The 23934-nt window shown below is 35.1% G+C and overlaps 1 protein-coding gene across 1 annotated transcript in view; it reads right to left on the minus strand.

The window, feature by feature from the left end:
* Window positions 1-296: 296 nt before the first annotated feature.
* Window positions 297-23934, minus strand: part of Pi15 (peptidase inhibitor 15) — a 28122-nt gene continuing 4484 nt past the window's right edge. The window contains exons 3-6 of the mRNA NM_001106917.1: window positions 5674-5792; window positions 4624-4756; window positions 4395-4510; window positions 297-931 (exon numbers count right to left, since the gene is read on the minus strand). Of these exons, the coding sequence (NP_001100387.1) occupies window positions 796-931; window positions 4395-4510; window positions 4624-4756; window positions 5674-5792 (504 nt within the window). The 3' untranslated portion in view covers window positions 297-795. The remainder of the gene's footprint in view (window positions 932-4394; window positions 4511-4623; window positions 4757-5673; window positions 5793-23934) is intronic.

Below are 23934 nucleotides of genomic sequence, written 5' to 3' on the forward strand. Positions count from 1 at the left end.
CAGAAGGCAATTCAAAGGCAAGAATTAAATGTAATTATCTTTGCATTATCAGACCATAACCAGCAAAGTAAATTAGTCAAAGTAAACACTAAACATGTTTACTAATTTAAAACCAAAATGAAACCAAACAAAATGTGAGTTATGGAAACTTAACATAAATCGAGCATTCAATTTTAGGCCGAAATAAAATAAAGTATCTCCAGAATGAATTCTACAATTGCTTAATTATTTCCAAATATCACTGAGTTGCAGCCTATACATTCATGGGAAATATAGAAGTGGTTCTGAAAATGTCTTATAATCTCAAATATATTATTAATTTTCCCCTGTTAACTACCATATCATGTTATTACCTATGTGTCACATCATACATCATACATGTGAGCATATCTATACATGTGTATACATATAATATACATATATTATAGCTCGAATATACATTGCATTCTTTGGGGTCATAATAACATAATTCTCTGGATTGTAGGTCCTGGGATTGGATGCAACAACTGTGTCATCACTACAAATACAGTAATTAATTTAAATTGAAGGTCAAAAGTAGAAAATGATGTTTTGCTTGAATCTAAGAATTAACACTCTAGACAAACACTAGAAACTTGATAATTAAAATGAAAACAGGATTACACTAAAGCAAATATAACATGTTCAAACTCAATACACACACACACACACACACACACACACACACACATATATATATATATATATATATATATATATATATATATATATATCTCCACTAACCAATGTATTCCCTCTGAGGGGAAAAAGAAAAGCTTATTTAAACCAGTACAGGTAGTTTGTTGTTACCCCTGGAAAGCACAGATTGTCAGTACAGGCTCCACCATAACTCGGGGGACAAGATGAACATGGCACTCCAACTTTGTACGGTGCTTCTCCAATCCAGTTGCCCCTAGGATGGAAAAGTCAAAGATGATATTAGTGTTGCTTACTCACCCCAAGAACAGATTCCTTTTATATGTGTACTTACACACTATTGACACAGGATGGTATTTTTGAGGAACATACTTTTATAAGACACTAAAAATTGCATTCTTTTTTCCCCAAAGCCGTTATTCTACATTTATTGCTATTAAAATTCTCTCTCTCTCTCTCTCTCTCTCTCTCTCTCTCTCTCTCTCTCTCTCTCTCTCTCTCTCTCAAGTTAACAGATTCTTAACTGACAGGTAAATAATAAGACCTATCTACAATGTCTGGTAGTATTATAGATTGTGGATACTAGGCTTTTTCTATAACATTTGTCATCTGCTCTAGCAGTGTTCTGGAGCACAAGGCCGCCGGTACACATAATGCTTCTCTTTTTGTGCTGATTGCTTCTCAGTGCTGCTTTAAAATAGCTAGGATTTTAACTCACTCACACAGGATCTACACAAGTTTGCATCTGCTCACATTCTGCCATAGATGGAGGAGGGGGTCCTGAGGCTCCAAAGCCCCCTCCCGCCTGAGAAGCTAATTGGTTGCTAAAGGAGAAAAAATATTTTCTTCAGTGCTATATCCATGGGTAAAAGTGCCCATGAACCTAAAAGTAACAGTAATTAAACTCATTAGGCCATAGGTCATCATCAACAGAAAAGATGTGAAAGCAGAATGAGAAGGCTGGGAAGAAAAATGTGGCCATCAGATTAGGGGAAGGGATGGAGAAGGAATGGGACAGGATGTGATCAGAATCTGTTATATACATCCATAAAATGCTGCACAAGAATAAATTATATATGATAATGTAAGTTAACCAAAAGAAAAAACAGCCAAGTAGTTTATTGCAGGGTAGTTATGAAATGGATAATAAATTGCTATACACAAAGTATTTGGTTTCAAATTGTCCTAAGGTTTATTTTTATAGTCATGAAAATTTTAGCATTTTAATATTTATAAGAATCAAGGGAAACTATTCTTATAGTGATTCTCTCACTGGCTCAAAGTAGCTAAAATGATTTACAAAACTTTTTTATACAGAAAGCCAAATTTATTCAGTTTTGCTTTTTCATGGTTATAAGCACAGACAACCACTCCCTATCACTGCACACCATGATTATAATAATGGAGCAAGTTTACTATTTAGACTAGCTAAACAAGGCTATGATGCTTCTGGAGTTTTTCTCTTTAAATTATAATAAAAGATGACAATAAATTTATTTTTAATATTAGACTATTAATGCAAATAGCAAAGTAAAATAAGTTAAATGAAGAAAGAAGATCAGCTATGAGTCTTAAAGTCAGGGTTGAGCATAGGATCGCACAGACCCTAATATGAATTCAACCTGAACAAGACTCAACGAAGGGCATGGAGGACATATACAGGATATGAAATTATCTAGTCAACAGGTCAGTTAAAACTCAGACCATTTCAACAAAAGAAAGTGTACATATTAGTAATTTACTAATTAACTATTTATATTACAAACTGAAATAGAGCTTTAGGACTTCCTCCTTCCACTTAATGAATTCTCTTTGCCTAGAAGATAAGATTCCTGAGGGTCATTATGGTGGCATCACATGCTAATCTAGAAGCACTCTAAGCCTATATCCTATCATGTTACCCATATGTTCTAATCTTCTCTCGACTCCTCCTACCCTGTAATAAAAATATTATCTACTACTACATATTTATTCAATGCTATATGGGAACGATATGTGGAATCAGCCTATATTATATAATTTCACATTTTCTACTTATTTTTAATTTTTTTTAAACCATCAGGCACATGTTTTAGGAAGAAAAACAGAGAACTAAGGTGGATGGGAGAGGGGCTATGGGGGAAGGGACTAGGAGGCCAGAGAGGAGCTGTAATTGGGATGTAAAGTGGATGAATGGATGAATGTATGAATACATAAATAAATAGGAAAGTTGAAAAAAGTTTATTACATGTAATGTTTTCTTGTTACCTACTTTTACAAAAACATCATACTTTGTTGAATAGATAATATAATAGAATACAACAGTAAATCAGTCAATTCACATGTTACCTATTCTTTCATTTTTGTTTCTAATCCAGGTATTTACATATTCTTTCTCTTTTCTTTCTTCATTTACTTTCTCCTTTTTCCACTGAAAGGATTAGCCTACAGAAAACTTAATGCTGAAGTTGGAAGAAATATATTTACCTCCCAGCCTAGATTTTAAGTCTTAGTCATCTATGATCCAAAACATATGTTTCTATTAAGGGTATAATACATTAATGCTAATGCAATGGCTTGTTTGGGAGCCTATAAATTGATTAATACTGTTATTGTTTTATTCTATTATTTGCCCAAAAATCAAATACCCAAATGAATTCTTAAAATCTATCTTTAGTCATTTTGTTACAAACTAGCCAATTTATTACAGGGAGGAAGGGTAAAGTACTTAAGAGGATGATAAAAGGCATGGAAATAAAAAAATATCAAACATATGCAGGACTTAGATGAATTTTTGAAAAATTATATTTTTAGACTATTATCATTATGATAGTTCTGAATTTTCTAATTTTTCAGAAGAATTGGTTCAGTCATATCAATGAATTACAACCACATTGGCACTTATGACACATTGTCTACTCCCTCCTTGTGCTAGAAACACTGAGACAATTTTTGTTTCAGCCTCACTTTGGAAGACACCAGGAGTGACATAAATCCTTTGCACATTTGATCCTTATTCCAAATGGGAAGAGAACTCCGTGTAAATATTGGAACACTTTATCATTCTCAGTCACTGTTATCAAGCATGCATTTTATCATGTGTTACAAATGTTTATTGTTATTTATAAGGAATATTCAAGCATGACTAGGTTTTATATTCTTTGATCAATTCATAGTATATTTGTGTAGGTTATAGGATGATAAAACTGAGTATATTTTTTACTGAAAAAAATGAGAGAAGGAAGAGAAGATGCTTTCCCAATATGATGCTTTCCTAGTAAAAAAGGTAGGACAGGATTCAAATACTGATAATCCAGAATAATGGGGTGCTGATTATTTCCCTAGAGGATGTCTTCTAATTGCATTGATACGGGTATCAGTATTTGAGGATACTTTTAATGCCTTTGGTAAAGGTGCTAATGTACAGTGTTTACATGTATCATGACCAAGCAGTTACAGTAAAGAGAACTTAGCTAGTTCAGGTCGCTCAATGTATGTTCCTTACAATTTTAGCCCAGAATCGTTGTTCCCGTGAAAAGAAACCTGCTACTTTGTCTTTTTCTCCAGCAGTGTAGGGATGTCAATGAGGCTGGAAATGAAGAGCGGATGAGGAGGCAAAAGTTCATTAGAGTACTTTGACTTTTGAAACTATCAAAAATGCCATCTGACTGCCAATCTGATCTCTCACTTCACATATCATGTCCACTCAGGAACTCAAAGGAACTCAACTTAGTACTTACTTTGGAGCATAGTTGCAGACCAAATACACTGCTCGTCGCCACACAGATCCCCAGACATTCATGTTTTGACAGGTGTGAATTGCACATCCTATTCGATTAGAAGTGGCCCAAACCATCTGAAAAATAAATCAGTATCTTCTAATATTGCTTAACAATGCCAACAGTAACCCAAACAAGAAGAACATTTTTAAAGACATGAAACAAAAGTGAACAGACAAGTTGAAATAACCTGTGTATAATGAGTGCACATGGGCCCAAAGCAGCGCATAGGACACCGAGGGTTGCAGTCCTGAGGGTAAGGAAAGGCATAATCTTTCACTTCATCATACCATGGTTTGACCAACTGGAGAATAGAGCGATATCTAGATGTCAAGAGAAAGCAAAAACGAACTCAGTACAGGAGGGAGCTATTGAGTATAATCCCTTTACACCATAAATAATTGTTATAAACTTCTTCATTATAACTCAAGCTCATGTCTTTGCCTGACAATTACAATCACAATCTTAATTTCTCTGGAAAGAGCAATACAAGAAATGGCCAAAGAGCCTTCATTATCTGAGTTCATGCCAGGTTACTCCAAAAACAGAAAATCACAAATAATTTGGGAACAATAAAATCCTACTTAATTTACACATAAAATTTACTCTATGGAATTTTATAATTGACCTAATTTGGCACATAGAAGTAGTTAAAACAATATATCTGTAATTAAAGTACCAATAAAAATGGAGTTAAACAATATTGGACCTGATGTTTTTAGCAGAAAAAAAGAAAGAAAGAAAAAAAAACCCTGTCAATGAGAACAGTTTTCTCATAGTTACATGTACATAAATGCTTGTGTGCATACATAAGTGAATACAGATTTTTCTATCTTACCAACTTGCCTACTTAGTAATTTCACTGTTTATATGTACATGTATACAACAATGGAAATCCTGTACACAAACACACATAGATGGCTTCTTGGCTTCTACAAGAAGATAAACTTTGGGTATGTGGGGTTGGAAAGCAAGACACAACATGCACATCAATTCTATGATTCTGTGGAGGTCAATCAAAAGTACAAGTAAAGGTAGCAGGTTTTAAAGGTAAAAGAGAAAGCTGACCTTATGAACTAGGTATATAATTTTTTGAAAAATATTGTTTATGCATAAGTCAAACATCATTTTCAGTCTTGTAGAAATCAGTAGAAAATGTCTGACACTACTTAAAAATCCATACCATACTCTGTAGGGTGTATAATCACTGAGGTCTAAGCATATGGTTACTGCTTCCTACCTTCCAGTTCGTACAGACAAATTCTGACCCAAAAATCTCAGCAAGTAAGAAGGTCCATGGTCCCAAATGCAAGTTGCTGCCCATGCCTCAGCTGATTTTGCAAGATTTTCATCCCAGACCTATAGAAGTAAAACAGTCCTTCATTTTTGCTGAATTTGTTATGCTAAACAAAAAGAAAGGAAAGAAACAGTGTTTCTATTTTCAGGGTTTTTTTTTCAATTCTGGATCTTTAGATTATTTTACCTAAAACAAAGCAAATTTAGACCAATTCACTTAAAATTAATGCAATATAGATACCAGTTTCGGGTATTAATAGGTTAAAAGAAAAAAAATCACATCTAATAGTAACATGGAAACATTACAAAATTACCTATAAAATCAGAATTTATTAAAATGAATTGATATAGCAAAGTCCTTTTTACAGAGACAAGGAACTTTGCCAACCACATGTTTTCCCAAGTAATTAGGACCAGTTTTATTCATATTGATTTGCCTTAATCAACAGTGCCAATATATTGTAACTTTCAGAGGTTAAATTGTGCTATAGAATATTCAAGTTCATGAAATGGTCACATTTGATAGCATTAGAGTCTTTCTCATCAATGAAATAACATGAAATTTACTATTTTAGTTGTTTGTAATAAACATAATTATAATAAAATCATTTCAAATACTACATAAGGGTGTCATACAAATACATTATGTTTGAATCAAATTAAGAAAAATATAGTTTCCCTTGAGAGAGGAAGTTAGTAGAAAATTGCTTATAAATATATCATACATTATGTTGGTTAAAAAGTATAGAGTAAAAACTCTTTGATTACATAAATGTTAATATTAGTCATCTGAAGGCCTGCATACAGAGTTCAAGCCAAATATTATGGACCCATCAATACCTCTGCAATGATAGTCAACTTTCTATTAAAGTATGAAGACACAAATACAGAGTATGAATCATTCCTACACACAAAAGTTATCTTCTATAAATTCACATAGGACTTTAAAATAGAAATTTGATGTAAAACAATGTTATCTTATTACTTAAATGAACATTTATAAAATAGTTTGTTTGGATGATAATTTGTCTTATCAAACATTTGTTATATCATCAAAAATTACTAAAATATGAATTTCTGAAGTATTGACTATAGTTCATTAAAATGCAAAACTGTACAATTAAATAACGAAAGGATGGCATCTTCAACCTACTCAACTCTTGAAATGTTAAATAATCTCAGTAACATAAGAAAAATATATACACATTATATATCATTAGGTACTCCATTTTCAGTTTTAAAAATACTTTATTATAATCAATTAAATATGCTAACACAGCATGGTACAAAGGAGGAATCTGAAACACAGTGATCTTATATTTATCCTTAATTTTGCTACTGAGATTACTGATGACTGGAGCCTCTCCTTTATGATCTGCCTACCAGGTAATCTATAAAACAAGAAGATTAGACGTCATATCATCTGTAGCTTTCCTTGAGATTCAGTGTATCATGATTTAGATATATGCAAGTAGCCCCCAAATCAGTGCCACTGAAAACATGTACTTTATACAGAATAAATTGAAACATTTATCATGTATTCCCTTCATCGTGTGTGTGTGTGTGTGTGTGTGTGTGTGTGTGTGTGTGTGTGTGTTGTACATATATGTTTGTTTGTATTTAGGGGTTGGGCATACACTTGTGGAGGTCAGCTGTCTTTCTTAGTCATGCTTTACCTATTTATTTACTTACACATAGCATCTCCCTAAACCTGGAGCTGACCCATTAGCAAGAGTGGATGGCTAGCAAGCCCAGGGATCCTCTATTTCCACTTTCAGAGCTCTGAGTTACAAGCTTGTGTCAATGCACCTGGCATTTTTATGGGAGTTCTGGAAGATTTAACTAAGGTCAAAGTCTTGATGCCTGTATGTAACCTCTCTAGATTATTTGCATCCTCTGGATGAGAAAAAGAGAGGAAAAAGAGAACATATGGCATATATTAAGTATATTAAAGAAAAAAACTTCAGGAATTTAACAATTTTAATAATATATAATACTATCTTTATGCTCCTAAACATATGTGCATGCTAAATATTGGATATAGAACAACATAAACCAAGCAGTTCATATAATTGAAAAAATATTTTATAAGAATATACTTTATATACTATTATAAGGAATTTTAATAAGAAGAAAATGTATTTAGCATTTCTGAGGACCAAATACTTAGATGTTTCAATGTAAAATTATAATTAATAGTATTATGGAGAAGAAAGTTACAGGTCAAATGAGTATAACTGCTTTCTTTTTCTGTCAATGTTGGATCTTAAGGAATTGATATGACAGATTCTTCTTTTTCCATGTCCCTGAAACAAGAGTCAAGAAAGCCAATTCCCTCACAGAGGGAGGTGATTCCCTCTATGTAGGAGATATTATTGACAGTCCCTCTGATATCTTCTGGAGGGTGGAGCAAAGAGGTTGTATTGTCTCTTTGTATCCAAACCTGACCCTCATCCATCTTCTAAAAGGCAAAAGTTAACTTTGTATTGATCGGGAGTTCTAAAATTGAGAGACTATAACACATTGTCATAATGTTGACCTACATACTTGCTATCTCTCTGTTGGCTACAATTCCCCCAAAATAGATATATAATTGATGAATTTAATGTCTTCTGATAAATTCATGGATATGATGAGGTTTGTTGAATCTTAAAATTTTATAACATCATTCATAAATTTAATGAGGCACACAGAGCTGGGGCTTAGCCACAGCCCTTGGACACAAAACCTGCCCCCGGAAAGGCAGTATGCCAGGAGCGCTTTCCCACATAAGCCCACAGCCAGCAGGTAGGATCCCACTTTATCTGCATTAATTGTCCAAGGAGAGACACTTCAGGAGTCAAATCCTTTGCTGAGAGAGCTGGTCTCCAAGAAGTCTTCTCACTCCTAAGATTATAGACTCATAGGCCAACAGGAGGGACAAGCTTCAGTCAGAGACAGCAAAACCAATGAACATCAGAGATGACCAGATGGACAGAAGCAAGCACAAGAAGCTATGCAACAGAAACCAAGGTTACTGGGCATCATCAGAGTACAGTTCTCCTACCAAGCAAATAATGGATATCCCAACACACTGGAAAAGCAAGATTTAGATTTAAAAATCACATCTCATGATGATGATACAGGACTTTAAGATGGACATACATAACTCCCTTAAATAAATACAGGACAATGAAGGTAAACAAGTACAAGTCCTTAAAGAGGAAAAACAAAAATTCCTTAAAGAATTATAGGAAAACACAACCAAACAGGTGAAGAAATTAAACAAAACCATTTGTGATCTAAAAATGAAAAGAGAAACAATAAACAAATCACAAAGGGAGACAACCCTGGAGATAGAAAACCTAGGAGAAAGATCAGGAGTCATAGATGCAAGCATCACCAACAGAATACAAGAGATAGAAAAGAGAATCACAGGGGCAGAAAATTGAATAGAAAACATTGACACAATAGTCAAAGAAAATGGAAAAGGCAAAAAGTTCCTAATCCAAAACATCCAGGAATCCAGAACACAATGTGAAGACAAAACCCTAAAATTAATAAGTAATCAAGAAAACTACGAATCCCAAATTAAAGTGCCAATAAATATCTTCAACAAAAATCATAGAAGAAAATTTCCAAAACCTAAAGAAAGAGATGCCCATGAACAAACAGGAAGTCTATAGAACTCCAAAAAGATGAGACCAGAAAAGAAATTCATCGCATCACATAGTTGTCAAAACACCAAATGCGCAAAACAAAAAAAAAGAATATTAAAAGCTGTAAGATAAAAGGGTCAAGTAACATCTAAAGGTAGACCTATCAGAGTTACACTAGACTTCGCAATAGAGACGATAAAAGCTAGAAGATCCTGGACAGATGTCATTACAGATTCTAAGAGAACACAAAAGCCAGCAGAGGCTATTGTATTCAGCAAAAACTTTCAATTACCATAGATAGAGAAACCAAGATATTTCATGACAAAACCAAATTTACATAATATCGTTCCACATATCCAGTCCTACGAAGGATAATAGATAGAAAACTCTAAGACAAGGAGGGAAACTACAACCTAAAAAAATACAAGAAAGTTTGAAGGAATCAGAGAAAGAACTGGAAGAGCTTGAAGGGGCTCGAGACCCCAAAAGTACAACAATGCCAAGCAACCAGAGCTTCCAGGGACTAAGCCACTACCTAAAGACTATACATGGACTGACCCTGGACTCTGACCCCATAGGTAGCAATGAATATCCTAGCAAGAGCACCAGTGGAAGGGGAAGCCCTGGGTCCTGCTAAGACTGAATCCCCAGTGAACTAGTCTATGGGGGGAGGGCGGCAATGGGGGGAGGGTTGGGAGGGGAACACCCATAAGGAAGGGGAGGGGGGAGGGGGATGTTTGCCCGGAAACCGGGAAAGGGAATAACACTCGAAATGTATATAAGAAATACTCAAGTTAATAAAAAAAAATACAAGAAAGTAATCTTCTTTTAACTAACCTAAAAGAATATAGCACAAAAACATAATTCCACTGCTAACGACAAAAATAACAGGAAACAATCACTATTCCTTAATGTCATGTAACATCAATGAACTCAATTCCAATAAAATGACATGGATATGAAAACAGGACCCAGCATTTTGCTGCATAAAGGAAAGATACTTCAGTGCCAAAGACAGAAAAAGTAGTAAAAGGCTGAAAAAATATTTCTAAGAAAATCATCCCAAGAAACAAGAGTAGCCATTCTAACATCAAATAAAATCAACTTTCAAGCAAAAGTTATCAAAAAAGATAGGGAAGGATACTTCATACTCATCAAAGGAAAAATCTACCAAGATGAACCCCCAATTCTTGACATCTATGCTCCAAATTCAAGAGCACCCACATTCATAAAAGAAACTTTACTAAAGCTCAAAGCTTACACTGCACCACACACAATAATAGCAGAAGACTTCAACACACCATGCTTACCAATGTACAGATCATGGAAAAAGAGATGCAGTGAAACTAACAGAAGTTATGAACCAAATGGATTTAACAGATACCTATAGAGAATTTCCATCGTAAAATAAAAGAATATATCTTCTTCTCAGCACCTCATGGTAAATTCTCAAATATTGACCATTTAATTGGTCACAAAAAAGGCCTTAATAGATACAAGAAGATTGAAATAATCCCATACATCCTCTCTGGTCACCATGGACTAAGGTTTCTTCTGTTCAATAACAACAAAAAAACGCAGAAAGATCACATACATATGGAGGTTGAACAATGCTCTACTCAATGACAACTTGGTCAAGGAAGATAGAAAGAAAGAAATTAAAAACTTTTAAGAACTTAATGAAAATGAAGGTACAACATGCTCAAACTTATGGAATACAATGAAGGCAGTGCTAAGAAGAGAACTCATAGCTCTGAGTGCCTGCAAAAAGAAATTAGAGACAGCATCCACTAACAGTTTGACAGCCCACCTGAAAGATCTAGAGCAAAAATGAGCAAATTCACCTAGAAGGAGTAGACAGCAGAAAATACTTAAACTCAGATACGAAATCAACCAAGTAGAAACACAAGCAACTGTACAAAAAATCAACAAAACCAGGAGCTGGTTCTTTGAGAAAATGAATAAGGTAAATAAACCCTTAGCCAGATTAACCAGAGGGCAGAGCAACAGTATCCCAATTAACAAAATCAGAAATAAAAAGGGAGTCACAACAAGAGAAACTGTGGAGATTAAAAAAAAAATCAGATACTACTACAAAAGCCTATACTCAACAAAAACTGAAAAATCTGCATGATATGGACAATTTTCTAGACAGATAACAGATACCAAAGTTAAGTCAGGATCAGATAAACCATCTTGACAGTCCCATAACCCCTAAAGAAATAGAAGCAATCATTAAAAATCTCCCAACCAAAAAAAAAAAAAAAAGGCCCAGGAGTAGATTGTTTTAGTGCAGAATTCTACTGAACCTTCAATGAAGACCTAAAACCAATACTCTTCAAACTATTCCACAAAAAAGAGACAGAAGGAACACTACCGAATTTGTCCTTTGAAGCCACAATTACACTTATACCTAAAACACACAAAAACCCTCCAAAGAAAGAGAACTTCAAACCAATTTCACTTATGAATATGATGCAAAACTACTCAATAAAATTCTCAAATATCAAATCCAAGAACACATCATAATGATTATTCACCATGAACAAGTCAGCTTCATCTTAGTGATGCAGGGATGGTTCAACATATGGAAATCCATGAACGCAATCTGCTATATAAACAAATTCAAGGAAAAAAACACAAGATCATCTCATTAAAAGATGAGAAAGTATTTGACTAAATTCAACACCTCTTCATGATAAACCTTTTGGAAAGATTATGAATTTAAGGCCAATGACTAAACACAGTAAAAGCAATATACAGCAAACCAGTAGTGAACATCAAACTAAATAGAAACTTGAAGAAGTCTCAATAAAATCAGGGACAAGGCTGCCCACTCTCTCCCTAATGATTTCAAATAGTATTCGAAGTCCTAGAGAGAGCAATTACACTACACAAAGAGGTCAAAGGGATACAATTTGGAAAGGAAATAATCAAAACATCACTATTTGCAGATGATACGATGATATACTTCAGTGACTGCAAAAATTATACCAGAGAACTTCTAAACCTGATAAACAACTTCAACAAAGTGGCTGCTTATAAAATTAACTCAAACAAATTAGTAGCCCTCCTCTACTCAAAGGATAAACAGACTGAGAAAGAAATTAGGGAAATGACACCCTTCATAATAGCCAAAAGTAATATAAAATACCTTGTTGTGACTCTAACCAAGCAAGTGAAAGATATGTATGACAAGAACTTCAGGTCTCTGAAGAAAGAAATCAAAGAAGATCTCGGAAAATGGAAAGATCTCTCATGCTCATAGATTGGCAGAATTAATATAGAAAAAATGTCTGTCTTGCTGAAAGCAATTTACAGATTCAATGAAATCCCCATCAAAATTCCAACTCAGTTCTTCATAGAATTAGAAAGAGTTTGCAATTTGCAAATTCATTTGGAAAAGCAAAAAACTCAGGATAGCAAAAACTATTCTCAATGAGAAAAGAACTTCTGGGGGAATCACCATCCATGATCAAAAGCTGTATTACAGAGCAATCATGATAAAAACGGCATAGTATTGGTACAGAGTCAGGCAGGTAGATCAATGGAATGGAAATGAAGTCCTAGAAATGAACCCACATACCTATGGTCACTTGATCTTTGACAAAGCAGCTGAAACTATCCAAAGGTAAAAAGATAGCATTTTCAACAAATGGTGCTGGTTTAACTGGAGGTCAGCATGTAGAAGAATGCAAATTAACCCATTCTTATCTCCTTGTACAAAGCTCAAGTCCAAGTGGATCAAAGATCTCCACGTAAAACCAGATATACTGAAACTAATAGAAGAGTAAGTGGAGAAGAGCCTTGAACACATAGGCACAGGGGAAATTTTCCTTAACAGAACACCAATGGCTTATGCTCTAAGGTCAAGAATCGGCAAATGGGATCTCATAAAATTGCAAAGTTTCCGTAAGGCAATGGACACTTTCAATAGGATAAAATGGAAACCAACAGATTGGGAAAAGGTCTTTACCAACCCTACATCTGATAGAAGGCTGATATCTAATATGTAAAAAGAACTCAAGCAACTAGACTCCAGAGAATCAAATAATATTATTAAAAAATGGAATGGAATACAGAGCTGAACAAAGAATTCTCAACTGAGGAATACCAAATGGCTAAGATGCAGCTAAAGAAATGTTCATCATCCTTAGTCATCAGGGAAATGAAAATCAAAACAACCCTGAGATACTACCTCACACCACTCAGAATGGCTTAGATCAAATATTCAGGTAACAATAGATGCTGGCAAGGATGCAGAGAAAGAGAAACACTCCTTTATTGTTAGTGGGATTGCAAGCTGGTACAACCATTCTAGAATCAGTCTGGTGCTTCTTCAGAAAATTAGATGTAGGACCTGAGGACTCAGCTATACCATTCCTGGGCATATACCCAAAGATGCCCCAACATATAACAAAGACACATGCTCCACTATGTTCACAGCAGCCTTATTTATAATAGCCAGATGCTGGAAAGAACCCAGATGTCCTTCAACAGAGGAATGGACAAATATAATGTGGTACATTAACACAATGACTGAATGAAATTCTTAGGCAAATGGATAGAACTAGAAAATATCATGCTGAATGATGTAACCCGGTCACAAAAGAATATACATGGTATGCACTCACTGATAAGTGGATATTAGCCCAAACCTTGGAATACCCAAGATGTAATTCACAAACTACATGAAGCTCATGAAGAAGAAAAACCAAAGTGTTGATTATTTATTCCCTCTTAGAAACGCGAAAAATTACTCATGGGAGAAAACACAGGGACTAAGACTGGAGCTGGAAATAGTGATATTTTGACTTCTTTTCTAATCTGTATCCCTTTGATCTCCTTTTGTTGTCTGATTGCTCTGGCTAAGACTTTAAGAACTATATTGAATAAGTAGGGAGAGAGTGGGCAGCCTTGTCTAGCCCCTGATTTTAGAGGGATTGCTTCAAGTTTTTCTATTTAGTTTAATATTAGCTACTGGTTTGCTGCATATGGCTTTTACTATGTTTAGGTATGGGCTTTGAATTCCTATTCTTTCCAGGACTTTTATCATGAAGGGGAGTTGAATTTTGTAAAATGCTTTCTCAGCATCTAATGAAATGATAATGTGGTTTTTATCTTTCAAGTTGTTTATAAAGTGGATTACGTTGATGGTTTTCTGTATATTAAACCATCCCTGCATGCCTGGGATGAAACCTACTTGATCATGCTGGAGGATTGTTTTGATGTGCTTTTGGATTCGGTTTGCAAGAATTTAATTTAGTATTTTTGTGTCGATATTCATAAGGGAAATTGGTCTGAAGTTCTCTTTCTTTGTTGGGTCTTTGTGTGGTTTAGGTATAAGAGTAATTGTGGCTTCATAGAAGGAATTCGGTAGTGCTCCATCTGTTTCAATTTTGTGGAATAGTTTGGATAGTATTGGTATGAAGTCTTCTATTAAGGTCTGATATAATTCTGCACTGAACCCATCTGGACCTGGGCTCTTTTTGGTTGAGTGAGGTAACCCAATCACAGAAAAATACACATGGTATGCACTCATTGATAAGTGGATATTAGCCTAAATGCTCGAATTTCCCTAGTTGTACAGAACACATGAAACTCAAGAAGGATGACCAAAATGCGAATGCTTCATTCCTTCTTTAAAAGGGGAACAAGAATACCCTTGGGAGGGAATAGGGAAGCAAAGTTTAAAACAGAGGAGAAGGAACACCCATTCAGAGGCTGCCCCACATGTGGCCCATACATATACAGCCACCAAACTAGATAAGATGGATGAACCAAAGAAGTGCAGGCTGACAGGAAGCTGATATAGATCTCTCCTGAGAGACACAACCAGAATAGAGCACATACATAGGCGATTGCCATTATTAAACCACTGAACTGAGAACAGGACCCCTGTTGAAGGAATCAGAGTTAGGACTGAAAGAATTTGAAGGGGCTTGAGACCCCATATGAACAACAAAGCCAACCAACAAGAGCTTCCAGGGACTAAGCCACTACCCATAGACTATACATGGACTGACCCTGGACTGCAACTGTATACATAGCAATGAATAGCCTAGTAAGAGCACCAGTGGAAGGGGAAGCCCTTGGTCCTGCCAAGAGTGAACCCCCAGAGAACGTGATTGTTGGGGGGAGGCCGGTAATGTGGTGAGGATTGGAAGGAGAACACCCATAGAGAAGGGGAGGGGGAGGGTTTAGGGAGATGTTGGCCTGGAAACCAGGAAAGGGAATAACAATCAAAATGTAAATAAGAAATACCCAAGTCAATAAAGATGAAAAAAAGAAAAAAAAAGAGGGGAGCTGGGACTGAAGAAAAGGTCATCCAGAGACTGCCCCACCTGGTGATCCATTCCATATGCAGCCAAACCCAGTCACTATTGCTGCTACCCAGAAGTGCTTGCTGTCAGGAGCCAGATATGGGTGTTCCCTAAGAGGTTATGCCAGAGCCCTAATGAGAATACTTGTAGCTAAACATTGTACCAAGCAAGGGGACCCCAATAGAGGAATTGAAGACTGTAGGAGCTGAAGGGGTTTCAGCACATAAGAAAAACAACAGTATCAACCAACCAGACCCTACAAGAGCTCCCAAAGAGCTCCCCCAATCAATGAGTACATAGGGTGGGGACTCATGACTCCAGCCACATATGTAGCAGTGGATGGCTTTGTCCAGCATCAATAGAAGGAAAAGCCCTTGATCCTGTGAGTGCTCATTTCCCCATTGTAGGCCACTGCCAGTGCATTGAAATAGGAGTGAATGGGTGGGAGTGGGGCATTCTCATAGAAGCAGGGGGAGAGCTTATGGGGTATAGGAGAGGGGAGAAAGGAGATAACATTTGAAATGTAAATACATAAAATATCCAAGAAAAGTAAAATTAAAAAAACAAAGAAAATAATGAAATTTTAACAAAATTTTATAGCCTGTAAGGAATGGTCCTATGTGATCTTCTTCCAATATGGATGCTCTATGTTAGAATGTATGGTGCCAGGTTAACCTCATGAACGAACTTAATAGCTTACAGCAGTTATAAGAAAGGGGTTCCAAATTCCATAGGCATGTGGTTTAAGATTCTGGATTGGCCATATACCTAGTATTTCTGGTATATATTTTAGAATATAATAACAGAATTATATTATGACCTGCTATATACTATAATATAATATAATAGTACATTAAATTGTAAATATATAATTTAAAATAGGTTTAATTGTTCCCCATTGCTATATCAATAGAAGAAACAAATGCAAGCACAGACATGTCCTTGTTTCCATCACATCAGTATCAATATGCCAAATAGCATCTTTTATTAGAAAAACATTTTTTCAAATATCCTGACCATCTGATTAGACACTGTCACAGTTAACCTACTTGTAAACCCTTCAATATTTCTTAATGATTGAGATAAAAATTAAGAGCATTGTGAATGTTTATACAAAAAGTTATAGAAAACTGGAAATAGAAATTATATGATTAATTAGATCATTTATAAACTTAAAATAGCTTAAAGTGGTGTAAATCATGTATACATGTGTAGGTCTGCCCTATGGTTACAAGTGTTTATTTTTTTCTAGTCTAGTTAATAGCTATTGAGTTAAACATAAGCAAATACTGAGCTTTGAATTAAAATAATTACCACTGGTTTTTTGTTTATCAATAAATTTAGTGATAGCTTGAGCTAAGCTGTATTGATTATAAATCACATGTAACTGAAATATTGAGCCTAAGACACAAACAGACCTAGCGTTCAAACTCAGGTCATCTTATCTGGCAGAGTTTTGGCCCTGAGGAAAATGAGAAGAATGCAGGATCTTCACCAAGTTCAGAAATCTTTTGAGCTTGACCCAGAGACACAAATGGACTTAAAAAATGTTGCTTCATGGGAGAAAATTTTCATCTTATATAGCCCAGCAGAAAAATTAGATAGTATTAATACAATACAAATAAGACTCTGTCATACCAAGGGTCCTGTTTTGAGATCTTTAGTATGCTAACAGACATGATCATGGGACAAAATGTCACAAGTGACTGTCTACTTATGTCCCAGCCAGAATTTCTGGCTAATAAGAAACAATGGAATTTGGGAAGGTAACTCTAAACTTGATATTATAGTTAGAGTTGTTTGAAAATATTTTCTTTAAATTTTGAAATAATAAAGTAAGTAAATATGTACAAGGACAAAATTTGAAGGATGAATAATTTCAGGTAAAGAACCTGTGCTTACAGCTTTTGCTAATGTTTGCAGTAATTAGAAGACTATGACTTTTCACAATAATATATAGTCTTGTATTTTGGTGTAAGTGTAAAGTATATAGAAAAATCATTACTGCCATTTGTGATTTTAAGTTGAAAATTAAAAAATGTCTGGTAAATTAAAAAGGTATATAAAATTTGGTTTTGTTTCTATAACATTTTTTCTCTCATTTTTCTAGTATTGTAAAATTTAAGATGATATTAAATCTTTATTTCTTGACTTATATTAGTTTCTTAAATATATAGGAAGGATAATTACCAAGTCAAGTGAAACACAAACAAAAAAATAAATGTATTACGTTTAGAAATAGAACTTAAATATTAACTTTCAAGAAGTAGACATTAAGTAAATATGCTCTTTTTAAATATGCTACATTCATAAAAAGACCTCTCTGTAAAAATAAAGCAATAAATTAAAGTGCAAATTAAGGTAGAAATAAGAATAGTTTAGAACATTATAGTCAACTGTGGAAAAGCTATTATGTACATTGCAATCATCTTAAAAGACAAAGTGCTAGAAATAATAATATCACATTAACATTTTAGAGAGATTTATGAGCTGGATATTGACATGGGTACCATCATAGCAAGAATATAGAAGACATGCATGGACTATTTTGTTGATCTTTATTTTTTGGATATTAACATGGGCATTTCATACATACTCTAGTTTTTTGACATTTCATACATGAGATGTTTTACTTTTGATTTTAATAACTAAGGTGATCTTTTCTGTTAGATTCGGGAAAGAGGGCTGATTTGCAGAAGTCCTAAACAAATTAAGGGATGACAAACAAAATAATTGCCTGGAGGGCAACCAAAACATCAACACACTTCATGGGCATTAGCAAATGAATTTTTGTCTTAAAATTGTTGGGCTTACTTTTACTAAACAGGAATGGTTATGAAATGGCCATTGAAGGATACTGAAATAAGCAGGTAAGATATATTGCTAAACTATCCAGGAGATCAGCAATGAGCCCTGGTTAAGCTGGGGAGGGGAATAAGTGGGAACAGAGAAAAAAAAACAGGCCCTCAGAAGGATGATTCAGGTTATTGACTAGATGAATTAAACTATATTCAAATGATGCTTTCTTGTAAAAATAGAAGGAAGCAGGTAAAATAAATGGATTACAACAGCACCCCCAGTCCTAAAAATAAGCAACACTATGCTTTGTATATTAAACTATTTAGAGAGACAGGACTGTAAGGATACAGTACATGAAGACATTAGGAATTGGTGGCCATTGACTTATAGAGATTGCTTTATTTCTTGAGGCCGGATCTCAGTATGGAACTCAGGACGTACGTTTTAGCCACCAACTCCTGTAAGCTGAATTACAAGTGTGCACCATCACAATGGGATTTGCATTTGGGGGATGGGAACTTGGTCATTCCCAGCATTTATGATTCATAAAATACATGGTTATTATTATTTCCACTATGTTAACACAGATATATTTTTCTTTATATCCATTTCAAAATCTTAAAGATAATAAATTGAAAAAATCATGGCAGTCTGTTTTAATCAAACATTCTTTTAAAACACATAGTTGATCTTCATTCAACTCTGATTATGAAAATGCGCATCAGCAGAATGTGTCTATAAAATCTGCCATTCATACTAAGAACGTTAATATAGCACCCTTATCCTTCATTGGTCAAGGCAGGTCTTTGGGAAGCATCTCACTTACAATAGAACACACCCTTTTAGAACCCAATTTTACAAAGGACAAACAGGAAGTGCCATTTTTTTCTACATAGTTTCAAGTTCTCAAGATGGCATAATGACTGTTCTTGTGCACGCGTGTGCCTTGGCAAGGAGTGCACCTTGATTTTGAATTTTCTGAATCATATACTTGGTTTTCCATGTTTCTAAAAAAAAAAACAAATATCTTAGTAGAACCTTTTTTCAGAGTCTGTGTTGGCAACTGTAGAAAGGGCAACAAATTTATGCATCCATGTATCATTTAAAGGGCTGATTGTTAAAGAAAAAGCTTGATGTCTGGGATTCCAGGGTTAATGTCCTAGTTATGTATTTTATCTTAGCAGATATTCAAAGATGTTTAACAGTATTATAAGGCACTTTGCCGATATTATATTTCAAGCATAGAGAGTAAAAGAATAATTTTATTCACCACTTTTAAATTTGTTTTTTATCTTCTCTGATATTCTAAGATGAAGAGCATTTAGGGAAATTTGCTCTGCAGATGAGCCCAAGAACAGGAGAGATGAACAGAGAAAGGGAAACATGTACTATAACACACTGAACTCTAGTGTAGTGGGCTGTACTGCACTGATGTTTGAAACATATTTGCTGCCAAATAAGTAATTTTGATCAACATGTTCAAAGACTCAGAGAATTTATGCTCTTCATGTATTGTGTATATATCTCTAATGTCACAATGCTAAAATGGATTTCTTGATTGTAAAATTATTCTGAGATAAGAACACAAATCTCACATCTTGCATTGCCCACTCCTCAGCTGTTTGACTACCTGATGCCTTCTGAAAAAGATTTCTAAAGGATGTGCATAGACATAGTTGGTGAAATGTTCATGTTTTAAAAATCAAGTATGATTTTTTAGTGGAAACTATTGTGTCCTTAAGTAAAATCTTTGATGGTATTGATTACTGTGGAATTTAAGAGACTTCATGATAAGCTATTTCTAAAATCAACATATAGGAAATTCTACCACATTTCTGTTAAAATGTTTGTTATTTGATTTGTAATGCTATGAATAATATAGCATGTTAGTACTCACAACTCAGATCCCAACTACCAGACATTAGTTCAGGATGCATCTATACCATTTTTTTCTTCACTTTTTAAGATCTTAGTTTTTATCTTGCTCACCCCTCCCCCAATACCTCCTTCAAAACTTCTCAGAGACAATCAAGTTCATAAACATTGACTGCCCAGAGACTGTTTCTGATACAGTTTTCACATATATTACATTCAAGATACCAGATAGGCAGACTAGAGGTTTGTTTATTTTCAGGAGGCCTTTGATTTTTGTTTAGAAAATGCCTTATCTCAAGTGAGCAGAATAACTTCACCCTATCTAAGTCCTTCAAGCAGACTAGGTTTAGGGTGGTATATTCTTGCAAACATTTTCTATAGACAAAATCTTCAATTCAGTCTCATGTCACTGCTCCTCCTGACTTTGGGAGAAAGTTCTCTTTTAACAGACAAAGCATATTCACAAACCACCTTTTCTTCAGTGAAAGAGTTCACCTTCCCACATACTATTTTCTTTTCAATCTCTATAGCCATATTCACTAGACAATAATCCCCTGCCACTTCTTGGCTTCCTAAATTTTGCTTTTCCTTTTATGTTCTCATACTTGAAGTAACTCACCAGTCCCCGTCAAAGACAGAGACAAACTTCTGAATGTTCCATTCATTAAGTCCTTCATATGAATCATTTTTCTATACCTTCTTACACATATTTCAAATTTCAATTATCTCTTATTCAGACTGTCATGACAGCCAGTGACTGGGCATCCTGTCTCCACCCTTGCTTCTTTCCAGGCCCTCATCCTGTGACCAAAGTAACCTTTCTAAAATTCAAATATGATTGAAAATTTCCCAGCTAAAACTTCTAAAACTTCTCCTGATCTTAATACAAAATTCAATCAAATTTCTTCCAATTTCAACCTTGTAATATTTTACTCTAAACATTAAATCTAATCAGAGTTTCTATGTCTTCAACGTGCCACCCTGTGTCTTATGGAAGCCTTCTATACTGACCTGTTTGTCCCCCTGTCCTTATCTCTCATCTGTATAGCATATATGGGCTAATATCTAGTAGGATCACTTTTGGAAACTTGCACCATTCTGTACTTCAGGCTATGCCTGGGATAGGTCTTCTCCTGTGATCTCAAAGTGTTCTGTAGTTCCTCTGCTTCAGCATGTAGCACAGTGCCTTGTCCAGCTAAGAGACTGGCTAATGAATCAGCACTGTGAAGTGAGAAACTGAATATTAAAAGACGTGCCCATCTCCTCATCATAGTCACATACTCTAGGCAAAAACCCACTTATTTCTTAAATATTAACTTTGAGATAAGATGTGACACTAGGTTCTATATCCCTCAACAGAAACCCAAAGTTATTTTTACTTAAAAGTATGGGGCCAAATATAGTTTGCCACCAAGATTGCAGCACTCACTAGCTGACCCATATGTGACCCATACGTATTCTTCCTGTTCCCTAATGATGTTATTCTGAATCATGTAACGTAAACATTTTTATCATGAGTCCTGGCAGTGGTGGTGCACTTCTTTAGTCCCAGCACTCAGGAGGCAGAAGCAGGTAGATCTTTTTGTTTGAGGCCAACCTGGCCTACAGAGTGAGTTCCAGGGCAGCTAGGGCTCCACAAAGAAATCCTTTTTCATAAAGCTAGTATGTGTGCATGTGTGCAAGTGTACATGTTTGTGTGTTTCTGTGTATTTGTTATAATCTTTAACTTTATAATCTCTTATGAGAAAATGTTCTTGTCTTGAAACGTGAAAAAGTAGAACAGAAGAAGGACATACAGTTCCAGGAATGAGTACCTTCATCTGTGTACAAGTAACCCACAGCACAGTGTATCTGCAAAGAAAGCACCTACAAAATGTGTCTGGTCTCCACTAGAAGCCAAAGCACTCAAGCACCCATGCAGAAGAGCAGGATTGCCAAGTGCTTTTCTGTCAGTCAGCTTGCTCAGTCCATTACTTCCTAGCAGCAGTTTTCACAGTCATAAAAATGCATATCGAAGAGTTAGATAAGACACAGCAAATTTGCTGTATTTCCAATAAAATCAATTGTTGTCCTTCCCAAACAAGAAATGTGTCTTTGGGCATAAAACCTGACTTCATTAACAAAGAATGGCAATGATAGATCCTATAATGTTCTTGAGAAAGAATGTTTTGCGTATCTCTGGTTGGTCTAAAATCCATGGCAGTGCCCAGGTTATCCTTGAGTTCAGTAATTTTTCAGCCTCAGAACTGAAAATAATGTTTAGTCAAGTGCCAAAGAAAGAAAAAAATAGTAATTCAAATTGCCCACATTCTCTTTTACATATAGCCCAGATAAACTAAATTAGCATTTTCTTTATTCTTAAGTCACAAATAATCATTTGAGGCCAAAATTGTGGCCTCACCCTAACTAAGGATGGATTAATTACCTCATTCATTCACTGAGTCATGCTGTTACTTTATTACTTACTACTATTTGTTAATAGGTATCTTTTCTTTTTTAAGAAGAACACAGAAAACCTTGTATGTTGACACAGAGAACCTCATATGCGTTGGCACCAAACAAATATAATAATTCATATGATGAATAAAGTGATTGGGATTTCCAGAGATACCGTTATTTCTCCAGCTCATTTCTAGAATTGCTATCATGTCATCCTTTACCTGTTTGTCTGCCATGATTGTCATTCTTTGAAGATGCCTACTGAGTAGGCAGCAATTCAGCTATTTCCTTCCGCTTCTCCCTGGGTACACAGGAGCTGCAAATATTCTTTACCTTTTCTTTAAAAATCTAGTACTATTCCCCAGCAGTCACTGCATAGTGGCAACCTCCTCATATGTGCTGAAGACACATCCTAAGGTCCCCTTCTGCCCTTGATTTCAAATGTCACAATCTTCCAGATTCCTTTCTTATCAGGTGTTTTCTGAACCTCCTGGCAAGCCTGTCTGGAGGATAGTTGATCACTGCTCATTGTCCAGGACTTCCTTTGCTTTGCATTCTATCACAGCCATTATGTGCCTCTTGCAGAGTATCAGTGTCACATGTTCCTCCTCTATAGAGGTCTTCATCATGTATGAGATTTCCACTTCTATCTCCAACTGTGGCCTGTTTTGCATTTATTACATCAACCACATATGGCAGAGCATTATAATGAGTTATATTACTGGTTTTACCCCCTATTTGTTTTTTTTACTGCACTGTTCATACTTTAAAGACAACAATTTCTATCTTTGAATTTCTTCCTCCATGAAGAGCTTCAATTCTTTTAAAATTAATTTATTCCATTGCTCTGAGTCAAAGAACATCCTACAAACTGAATTTGTTTGAAGTTTTGCAAATTCATTCTTTGAAGGATAATTTTTATTCTAAGACACTAATGTGCTTTGTGGTTTAGAGTCATGGTTTAAACTACCCTTAGGAAGAATGAAAAGCAGCTGGTGTCCAAAGCACCCTGGAAGTTAGTCAAGAATCTAATTAAAGTGGGAGCCAGCAGTGCTTAGGCCTCACCTGCCCATTTTATACTCTATCTGTACTGTTACTTATGTGAAAAGATCCTGTTTTAGGAAACTAAGT

The sequence above is a fragment of the Rattus norvegicus genome, chromosome 5 (assembly GCF_036323735.1).
Source record: "Rattus norvegicus strain BN/NHsdMcwi chromosome 5, GRCr8, whole genome shotgun sequence".
Taxonomy (NCBI): domain Eukaryota; kingdom Metazoa; phylum Chordata; class Mammalia; order Rodentia; family Muridae; genus Rattus; species Rattus norvegicus.